At 37.1% G+C, this 11,511-nt stretch overlaps 1 protein-coding gene across 1 annotated transcript in view; it reads left to right on the top strand.

The window, feature by feature from the left end:
* Window positions 1–1,146: 1,146 nt before the first annotated feature.
* The window catches only part of LOC133659214 (neuronal membrane glycoprotein M6-b-like), a 108,496-nt gene continuing 98,131 nt past the window's right edge, over window positions 1,147–11,511 (top strand). Inside the window, exon 1 of the mRNA XM_062061953.1 lies at window positions 1,147–1,339. Within this exon, the coding sequence (XP_061917937.1) occupies window positions 1,270–1,339 (70 nt within the window). The 5' untranslated portion in view covers window positions 1,147–1,269. The remainder of the gene's footprint in view (window positions 1,340–11,511) is intronic.

Here is an 11,511-nt window from a genome sequence, read left to right on the forward strand (position 1 = left end):
TTGTAAATGTATCTTGTGTTTTTTATGTTGATTTAATTTAAAAAAAACAAACAAACAAAAAAAACGATACCGATAATAAAAAAACCGATACCGATAATTTCCGATATTACATTTTAACGCATATATCGGCCGATTATATCGGCAGGCTGATATTATCGGACATCTCTAATATTGATATATAATCTATATATTGTGTTTTTATGTTGATTTAATAAATAAATTAAAAATTAAAAATTGTATTTTTATTTTTATTTTTTTATGTTGATTTAATTTTAAAAAAAACAATAAAAAAAAAACAATACAGATAATAAAAAAAACAATACCGATAATTTCCGATATTACATTTTAACGCATATATCGTCCGATAATATCGGCAGGCCGATATTATCGGACATCTCTAATATTTATATATAATCTATATATTGTGTTTTTATGTTGATTTAATAAATAAATAAAAATGTAACATTTGTTTTTTTATTTTTATTTTTTTATGTTTATTTATTTTTTTTTATTTCTTGTGCGGCCCGGTACCAATCGGTCCGGTCCGGTGGTTGGGGACCACTGCTGTATATTACTTCATCTCTTTTTTTCAACCAAAAATGCTTTGCTCTGATTAGGGGGTACTTGAATTAAAAACATGTTCACAGGTGGTACATCACTGAAAAAAGGTTGAGAACCACTAGTATAGTATGTAATATATATCATTAATGTTGTAAATACACTTCTTTATATATCTAGATAGGGTGGTCCTAAAGAGGTAGGCATTTTTCCGAGGTCTCAAGAAGGTAAGAACTACAAGAATATATGTGTGTGTGCGTGAGTGTGTGCGTGAGTGAGTGTGTGCGCGCGCGCGTGAAACGTGTACGTGTGTGTGTCCATGCACGCGTGGCTACCCGGGAGTTTGCGTATATCTGCAGCTCTTGCGTGTCCTCCACAAAAAGGTGGAAAAATGGGCATTTCATGAATTGGGAGGAAAATCTGGTAACCATAGCAACGCATCACCATTTGCGAGTCATCACTCCATAGTAGCCTGACAGAGCGTTTGCAAGCTGGGGGGGGTTTCTTAATGTGCACGGGGGCTGTCCGTGCACACGCTTTAAGAGGTAAGGAGCGCGCATGCGGCGGGAGGAGGGCGGGTGTGCACGAGAGAGAGAGAGAGGGAGAGAGGGAGCGCGCACAAGCATCAAGTCCCCACCAGCAGATCCCACCATCGTTCTACTGGAAGCTTCCCCAGTGCCGCTGGAAAAGAGACCATAAAGCCGCATAAAAATGGACGGAACAAAGCCGGCCTTGGAGTCCAACGCGGAGGAGCCTCAAGAAGAAGGACAGGAGAGCAAAGGTAGGCTTTGTGGTCGCTGCGCCAATGGAACAATAGCCACTTCTTTCCTCCAGGGAAATAAAATACCCTTATTTGTTTCCACCCCCCTCAACGTTATTTCATAGAAAGGCAGTCCTGCATGCAAAAGCACATTTCGGCACTATGAAGCGCGCTGCTGCGCCCTGCTGCGCGTTCACGACTGCTTTTTTTTTTTTTTTTTTTTTTTTTTTTCTCCACTGTCAGGTGTGCACGAGCAACATCATCATCATCATCATCATTAACTTGCATCAAATTCCATTGCTTTGGTGACGTGCGTGAGTGCATGTGATGGAATGTTGTTGCTTTTTGGTGGCGTTTTTTGTCTGCGAGGAGGTTGGCCAAAAAAAAAAAAAAAAAAAAAAAAAAAAAAAAAAAAAAAAAAAAAGAAAAGAGCCGCGCACCAGACGCGCATGCATGCAGGCACGGTCCAAGCCCCTTGCTTACTATCACACGCACTTTTTTCAGGAGGCACAAAGCATCCTTCAGATGCAGAGTGCAGCTGCACTGGCATGGCCATTTAAAAATATATTTGCACGTGCAAATTATTGGCGGTAAATGTTTAAAATCAAAGTGTGCAGTTACATTTAAAAAAAAACAAACAAAATCCGCCAATTTGTGCACCTTTCCTACCGTTTCCTGTCAACCATGCAGCAGGTGTGTTTCCAGGGTCTGCACATGTGATGTCGTAGTGGTCACGGTTGTGATGATGTAAGTTGGAGGAGAGTGGGGTGCTCCCTCCACTCTTTATGGTTTGCAGAAACGATTACGTCATCCCCTCATGAGGCGTGCCGCGTCCTATAGGATAATAATAATACTAGATTTTATTGGTAAAAAGTAGAGATGTCGGAGTAGAAATTATCGGAATCGTTTTTTTAAATTATCTGTATCATTTTTTAAATTTATTTTTTTCATTTTTATTAAATCAACATAAAAAACACAAGATACACTTAAAATTAGTGCACCAACCCCAAAAAAAACCTCCCCCATTTACACTCATTCACACTCATTCACACTAAAGGGTTGTTTCTAGGGATGTCCGATAATGGCTTTTTGCCGATATCCGATATTCCGATATTGTCCAACTCTTAATTACCGATACCAATATCAACCGATACCGATATCAACCGATACCGATATATACAGTCGTGGAATTAACACATTAGTATGCCTAATTTGGACAACCTGGTATGGTGAAGATAAGGTCCTTTTTAAAAAAATAAATAAAAAAATAAAAAATAAACATTTTCTCGAAAAAAAAAAAGAAAGTAAAACAATATAAAAACAGTTACATAGAAACTAGTAATTAATGAAAATGAGTAAAATTAACTGGTAAAATGTAGTACTATTAGTGGACCAGCAGCACGCACAATCATGTGTGCTTACGGACTGTATCCCTTGCAGACTGTATTGATGTATATTGATATATAATGTAGGAACTAGAATATTAATAAAAGAAAGAAACAACCCTTTTGTGTGAATGAGTGTAAATGGGGGCAGGGAGTTTTTTGGGGTTGGTGTACTAATTGTAAGTGTATCTTGTGTTTTTTATGTTGATTTAATAAATTTAAAAAATAAATAAATACAATTTTAAAAAACGATACCGATAATTACCGATATTACATTTTAAAGCATTTATCGGCCGATATCGGCAGGCCGATATTATCGGACATCTCTATTTGTTTCTTTCTGTTATTAATATTCTGGTTCCTACATTATATATCAATATACATCAATACAGTGTGCAAGGGATACAGTCCGTAAGCACACATGATTGTGCGTGCTGCTGGTCCACTAATAGTACTACATTTTAACAGTTAATTTTACTCATTTTCATTAATTACTAGTTTCTATGTAACTGTTTTTATATTGTTTTACTTTCTTTTTTTTTTCAAGAAAATGTTTATTTTATTTATTTATTTATTTTTATTTAAAAAGGACCTTATCTTCACCATACCTGGTTGTCCACTTGTGATTCAGGGCTATATAAATAAACATTGATTGATTGATTGATTATATATCAATATATATCAATACAGTCTGCAAGGGATACAGTCCGTAAGCACACATGATTGTGCGTGCTGCTGGTCCACTAATAGTACTAACCTTTAACAGTTAATTTTACTCATTTTCATTAATTACTAGTTTCTATGTAACTGTTTTTATATTGTTTTACTTTCTTTTTTATTCAAGAAAATGTTTTTAATTTATTTATCTTATTTTATTTAATAATTTTTTTTTAAATGGACCTTATCTTCACCATACCTGGTTGTCCAAATTAAGCATAATAATGTGTTAATTCCACGACTGTATATATCGGTATCGGTTGATATCGGTATCGGTAATTAAGAGTTGGACAATATCGGAATATCGGATATTGGCAAAAAAGCCATTATCAGACATCCCTAATAATAATAATAATATATTTTATTTGTAAAAAGCACTTTACATTGAGTAAACAACCTCAAAGTGCTACAGTGTATTAAAAAAATAAAAAAATAAAAAGATAATAAAAAATAAATACAAATAAAAACTAGAAGAGCCAACTAGCTAAAACTAGTATGCATATAGTGTTTTTTTTTTTTTTTTAAAGTTTTTTTAAAAAAAAGGAGGGTTTTTAAGCCTTTTTTAAAAGCATCCACAGTCTGTTGTGCCCTCAGGTGGTCAGGGAGAGCGTTCCACAGACTGGGAGCGCGGAGCAGAAATCAATCAATCAATCAATCAATCAATTCCTTTATTGTCATTGTCATAATAACACTTAAGTCATACATGTCAACGAGATTTTGTTGGAGCTTTTGTCTAGCGGCATAGAAACTGCATTGAAGTGCAGGTTGACCATAGTTTACAGTTTAGCATTTGTCAAGAAGATTGCGAATAGAGGGGCGTGGGGGTGGGAACAGTCAGATGTCTGATGGGTGTTACGTTGATGTTGCAGCAATGCAATGTCCAGAGCACAATTATTGAGGTGGTGAAGAGTGAGGTAATAAGATGGTCCGGGGCAGCAAAGGGGCAGGCTGTTCATTTAGCAGTCTCACAGCTTGGGGATACAGACTGTGAGACATTCTGGTGGTCCTGGCGCGAATCGATCTATACCTTCTTCCAGAGGGTAGCAGGTTGAAGAGGCCATGTGCTGGGTGGTATCTGTCCTTCAGGATGTTATGTACTCGCTTTAGGCAGCGAGTTGTGTACATGGCACTCATCTCTGGGAGTATCGTCCTTGTCATTTTCCCCGCCATTTTTAACCACTCGCTGGTCTCCCATTGTTCGTAGCTTTGTCCTCAGAGGTTGGAGGAGGTTAGCCTGTCCGGAGCGGAGGTGTCGTGTGGAGGATTTGGGGGTGAGTAGTTCTTTGAGGTAGAGAGGGGGGCATTCCCATGGAGGCACTGGTGGGTTAGTAAGGAGACGTTGAATTCAATCCTGAGTGGAACAGGAAGCCAGTGAAGGGATTTGAGAGTTGGTGTGATATGGTCATACTTCCGCACTCTCATCAGGATCCTAGCAGCACTATTCTGGATGTATTGCAGCTTCTGGATGTTCTTGCTGGGGATCCCGACAAGAAGTGCGTTGCAGTAGTCTAGCCTGGAGGAGACAAAGGTGTGGACGAGCCTCTCGGCATCAGAGAGAGTGAGTGACAATTGTCACAATAGGACAATTGTCGAGCATCGTATTTACAAATTGCTTGTAGTCTGCGGTCTCCGGCGGAGGTTTGGCCCTCTGCAGCTGCAGGTGGGATGCCGGGGATCCAACAACGGCCTATTTGTGTGTGGGCCTTTTGGACATCTGCAATGTGACCATGAGCTTATAGCATCAAATAAGAAGCTGAAAGATTTACAGCGGGGGGTGCAAAAAGACGAGAGTAAGAAGTAAGGAGCTTGTGTTGGCGGGCGCCAGCGCGGCCTTTTTTCCCCGCTTTTGGCTGAGAATGGCGGTGTAACACGGTCAAGGTATACGCAGTGGCGGTTCAACCAAGTGATGTTTTATTTGCTCATTTTCGTCCTCTGGACTTTAATTTGCATTTCCGAACCATCGGTCTGATTCGTTGTGTGTGTGTGTGTGTGTGTGTGTGTGTGTGTGTGTGTGTGTGTGTGTGTGTGTGTGTGTGTGTGTGTGTGTGTGTGTGTGTGTGTGTGTGTGTGTGTGTGTGCACTTGTCTCACCATCCTTGTGTGGACATGCACTTGACAAACCATCCTTTCTGTGAGGACCTTTGACTTGTGAGGACATTTGCCTGGTCCTGACATCTACAGAAGTAAAATATTTTTTTTTACTTTGTGTGTTTTGCATTCTGAAGTGAAGTTGCAACTCTTTACTCCCATCTAGAGGCAGATATATTTTTTTCATCATTCTAGCTATAGTGGAAAGGGGGGCCCTCACAACCAACTAACCAAACGTGGGTCCACACAAAGTAGGCAAGACATGTATATGCGTGTGTGTGTGTGTGTGTGTGTGTGTGTGTGTGTGTGTGTGTGTGTGTGTGTGTGTGTGTGTTATTGTATTTCTGCCCTTCTTGAGACAAGTACCTTCCATATGAGGAGCGGTGAACAAGTTAGGACATAAATCATGGTCCCAATACGGAAAACCATTGCATCTAATAGAGAGTGTCTCATTTGCACCCCTGGTGGTGAAATATATCAAAATGAGGGTGGTCCCAAAAAGGAAGGATTTTTTCAAATTGGTCTGATTTAAAAGTGCTCCCCCTCTGGTCAACATATGAAATAACAAGTATGGGTAAGAAATTGAAATGCGCCCCCCTTTGGCCAAAATTAATTGAAACAAATAAATAAATATGTGTATAGAGACATACTGTAATCACTTGAAGTAAATAATGAAGATTAAAAACCAATTACACACAAAAAAATTCAGAAAAAAAACCAAAAACTAAAAGCAGCCTTTTTGTCACAACGTGTCGATTTTTTTTCTTATAAAATTGGGAACAATTTCTCATAGTCTTTCTGTTTCTGTAATATTGCAATATTTTCTCGTAAAATTATTACTTTTTAATGCAAAATGGCAACATTTGTTATATCAAACTCTAACTTTTATCACCACATTGCCAAATTTCTTGTTGTTCTTGTAAAACTGTGACATTTTTTGAGTAAAATTATGACTTTGGTCATCATTTAGCCAAGTAATATTCCGATTTATTACTATAATATTGCCAACGTTTTCTTATAAAATTGTGACTTTTGTCGAGTAAAATTAAGACTCGTTTCATAAAATTGCCAACATTTTAAGCTTTTCTTGTAAAATTGCGACAATTCCAACTTTTATCATAATATTGCACAAATGTTCCGTTTCTTGTGTAACATTTTGACATAATTACGACTTTTATTGTATTACTGCCAAAATTTATGTTTTTCTTGTGAAATTGTGACCTTTTTATTGTGAAATTCCAACTCACAAGCTTTTTTGTATTTACATAGTTTGTATGTATTATTAATGTTGTAAATACAAATCTTTATATATCTAGAAGAGGTAGCCATTTTTCGGAGGGCTCAAGAACGTGTGTGTGTGTGTGTGTGTGTGTGTGTGTGTGTGTGTGTGTGTGTGTGTGTGTGTGTGTGTGTGTGTGTGTGTGTGTGTGTGTGTGTGTGTGTGTGTGTGTGTGTGTGTGTGTGTGTGTGTGTGTGTGTTCTTGTATTCCTGCCCTTCTTGAGACATCAACAAGGAAAAGTACCTTCCATATGAGGAGCGGTGAGCAAGTTAGGACATAAATCATGGTCCCAATACGGAAAACCATTGCATCTAATAGAGAATGTCTCATTTGCACCCCTGGTGGTGAAATCTATCAAAATGAGGGTGGTCCCAAAAAGGAAGGATTTTTCAAATTGGTCGGATTCAAAAGTGCTCCCCTTCTGGTCAACATATGAAATAACAAGTATGTGTAAGAAATTGAAATGCGCCCCTTTGGCCAAAATTAATTGAAACAAATAAATAAATATGTGTATAGAGACATAATGTAATAACTTGAAGTAAATAATGAAGATTAAAAACCAATTACAAACAAAAAAATTCAGAAAAAAAACCAAAAACTAAAAGCAGCCTTTTTGTCACAATGTGTCGATTTTTTTCTTATAAAATTTATAAAATTTATAAAATTATAAAATTTCTCACATTCTTTCTGTTTCTGTAATATTGCGATATTTTCTCGTAAAATGATTTCTTTTTTATGTAAAATTATTACTTTTTAATGCAAAATGGCAACATTTGTCATATCAAATTCTGACTTATCACCACATTGCCAATTTTTTTGTTGTTCTTGTAAAACTGTGACATTTTTTGAGTAAAATTATGATTTTGGTCATTATTTTGCCAAGTAAAATTCCGATTTATTACTATAATATTGCCAACGTTTTCTTATAAAATTGTGACTTTTGTCGAGTAAAATTACGACTCGTTTCATAAAATTGCCAACATTTTAAGCTTTTCTTGTAAAATTGCGACAATTCCAACTTTTATCATAATATTGCACAAATGTTCCGTTTCTTGTGTAACATTTTGACATAATTACGACTTTTATTATAATACTGCCAAAATTCTAAGTTTTTCTTGTGAAATTGTGAATTTATTGTGAAATTCTAACTCACAAGCTTTTTATATTTACATACTTTGTATATATTATTAATGTTGTAAATACAAATCTTTATATATCTAGAAGAGGTAGCCATTTTTCGGAGGTCTAAAGAATGTGTGTGTGTGTGTGTGTGTGTGTGTGTGTGTGTGTGTGTGTGTGTGTGTGTGTGTGTGTGTGTGTGTGTGTGTGTGTGTGTGTGTGTGTGTGTGTGTGTGTGTGTGTGTGTGTGAGGCCTCGCCGTTACGCAATGCATGGCTATATCTCGCCATCCTCACCTACCATCGTACAATGCTCGGCTCAGGACGGAGAGAGAGAGAAAGATGACATCATGGTCTGGAGGGGATGCTCGCTGCTTCTGACAACCGAAGACAACGCTGCTTTTTTTTCCCTGAAACAACCAATAAAAACTGTGGCAAGCATGTCAGAAACATTAAGATGAGATGAACTCTCTAAGCCAGGGTGTCACACTCATTTTAGCTCGGGGAGCACATAGAGGAAGATACTGTATATTCCCATGTGGGCCAGACTGGTAAAATCATGGCATGATAACTTAAAAATAAAGACAACTTCAGGTTGTTTTCAATAGTACTACTACTACTACTACTACTACTTGTACTACTATTACTTCTACTACTACTACTTTGACCAGTAGTACTATTACTTTAACGACTACTATTTTGACTACTACTATGACTACTACTATTACTTTACTATTATTACTACCACTTTGACTACTACTACTATGACTACTATTACTTTTACTAGTACTACTACTTTGACTACTACTACTTATACTAGTACTACTACAACTACTACTTTGACTACTACTATTACTTGTACTACTACTACTACTACTACTACATGTACTACTATTACTTTTACTAGTACTACTACTACTTTGACCAGTAGTACTATTACTTTGACTACTACTATTTTGACTACTACTATTAATTTTACTATTATTACTACCACTTTGACTACTACTATTTTGACTACTACTATTAATTTTACTATTATTACTACCACTTTGACTACTACTACTACTATGACTACAACTACTATTACTTTTACTAATACTACTACTTTGACTACTACTACTTATACTAGTAGTACTACAACTACTACTTTGACTACTACTATTACTTGTACTACTACTACTTGTACTACTATTACTTTTACAAGTAGTACTACTACACTGACCAGTAGTACTATTACTTCGACTACTACTATTTTGACTACTACTATGACTATTACTATTACTTTTACTATTATTACTACCACTTTGACTACTACTACTATTACTACTACTATTACTTTTACTAGTACTACTACTTTGACTACTACTTTTACTAGTACTACTACAACTACTACTTTGACTACTACTATTACTTGTACTACTACTAGTAGTACTACTACTTGTACTAATATTACCTTTACTAGTACTACTACTACTTTGACCAGTAGTACTATTACTTCGACTACTATTACTTTTACTATTATTACTACTACTACTACTACTACTACTACTACTACTACTACTACTACTATGACTACTACTACTATGACTACTACTACTATTACTTTTACTAGTACTACTACTTTGACTACTACTACTTATACTAGTACTACTACAACTACTACTTTGACTACTACTATTACTTGTACTACTACTACTACTTGTACTACTATTACCTTTACTTGTACTACTACTACTTTGACCAGTAGTACTATTACTTCGACTACTACTATTTTGACTACTACTATGACTACTACTACTATGACTACTACTTCTATTACTTTGACTAGTACTACTACTTTGACTACTACTACTTATACTAGTACTACTACAACTACTACTTTGACTACTACTACTACTTGTACTACTACTACTAATACTTGTACTACTACTACTTTTACGGTACAGCTCGGTTGGTAGAGTGGCCGTGCCAGCAACTTGAGGGTTCCAGGTTCGAACCTCGCTCCGCCATCCTAGTCACTGCCGTTGTGTCCTTGGGCAAGACACTTTACCCACCTGCTCCCAGTGCCACCCACACTGGTTTAAATGTAACTTATATATTGGGTTTCACTATGTAAAAGCGCTTTGAGTCACTAGAGAAAAGCGCTATATAAATATAATTCAATCCAATTCAATGCAGTTCAAGTTTGTTGAAAATTCTGAGGGAAAAAAATGGTGGGGTTTTAAAAACACAATAAGCTTAGACTTCGTCTTAAGTGTATTTACAAAGCCATGATTAAACCTTAAGTCACAGCCTATCTGGGATTGAGCAAAAAAACAAATAGATGGAAACTTTTCTACTGCTTTGTAAAAAGCACTTTACATTGAGTAAACAACCTCAAAGTGCTACAGTGTATTAAAAAATAAATACAATTAAAATAAAAAGATAATAAAAAAATAAATGAAAATACAAACTAGAACAGCCAAATAGCTAAAACTAGTATGCCGATATCTAAAAAAAGTTTGTTTTTTTTTTAAAAAGAAGGGTTTTTAAGCCTTTTATAAAAAAAAAAAAAGCATCCACAGTCTGTGGTGCCCTCAGGTGGTCAGGGAGAGCGTTCCACAGACTGGGAGCGGCGTAATTCAGTCATTGTTCGTAATTGCAATTGTGACATCCAGTGGACACATTTAGAACAGCAGTTTCTTTCATTATAAAAAAATCAGCTCATTTTTAAACTTATCACTTGGGCCGCGGGCCAGATAAAACCCGTCCGCGGGCCTGATTCGGCCCACGGGCCATATGTTTGACACCACTGCTCCAAGCGGCAGAAAGTAGAATAGGCCGTCATGACCTGTGAATGAAAAGGTCAACTTTGGTTTGATGATCATCCAACGGGTGCTGCTGACATTTGGTTTGTGCTGGCGACAAAGACTCGTTACGTTACGTTGCAAATGATTCATTATGGTTTGAATCGGACTCCTCAGCCTATAAATGGATGGAACTTTATTGTTTTCAAAGTCCAAGAGCAGGCATGCAGTAGGACAGGAAGACTAATGGCTCGGGACGGCGTGGCGCAGTTGGGAGAGTGGCCGTGCCAGCAACCTGAGGGTTCCTGGTTCAATCCCCACCTTCTACCAACCTCGCCACGTCCGTTGTGTCCTTGAGCAAGACACTTCACCCTTGCTCCTGATGGGTCGTGGTTAGGGCCTTGCATGGCAGCTCCCGCCATCAGTGTGTGAATGTGTGTGTGAATGGGTGAATGTGGAAATAGTGTCAAAGCGCTTTGAGTACCTTGAAGGTAGAAAAGCGCTATATAAGTATAACCCATTTACCATTTACCATAAGGGCGGCGCCTCGTAGAAAGGTAAGAAAAAAAAGGTAAACATAGGGCGGGGGCTCAGCAACGTGCAGCCCCTCTTGGCTCCCTGGACCTCTTTAAGGGATGTGTAAAAATGGAAAAAGATGAAGAAAAATATATATTTTTTGTTTTAATATATTTCACAAACACTTCCTAATTGTTAGAAATCCCACTGTTTATATTAAACATGCTTCACTTTTGAGAGTATTTGGCAAGCACCGTTTTGTCCTACTAATTTCAGCGATCCTTGAACTCATCGTAGTTTGTTT

This window comes from Entelurus aequoreus, linkage group LG01 (assembly GCF_033978785.1).
Source record: "Entelurus aequoreus isolate RoL-2023_Sb linkage group LG01, RoL_Eaeq_v1.1, whole genome shotgun sequence".
NCBI classification, from domain to species: domain Eukaryota; kingdom Metazoa; phylum Chordata; class Actinopteri; order Syngnathiformes; family Syngnathidae; genus Entelurus; species Entelurus aequoreus.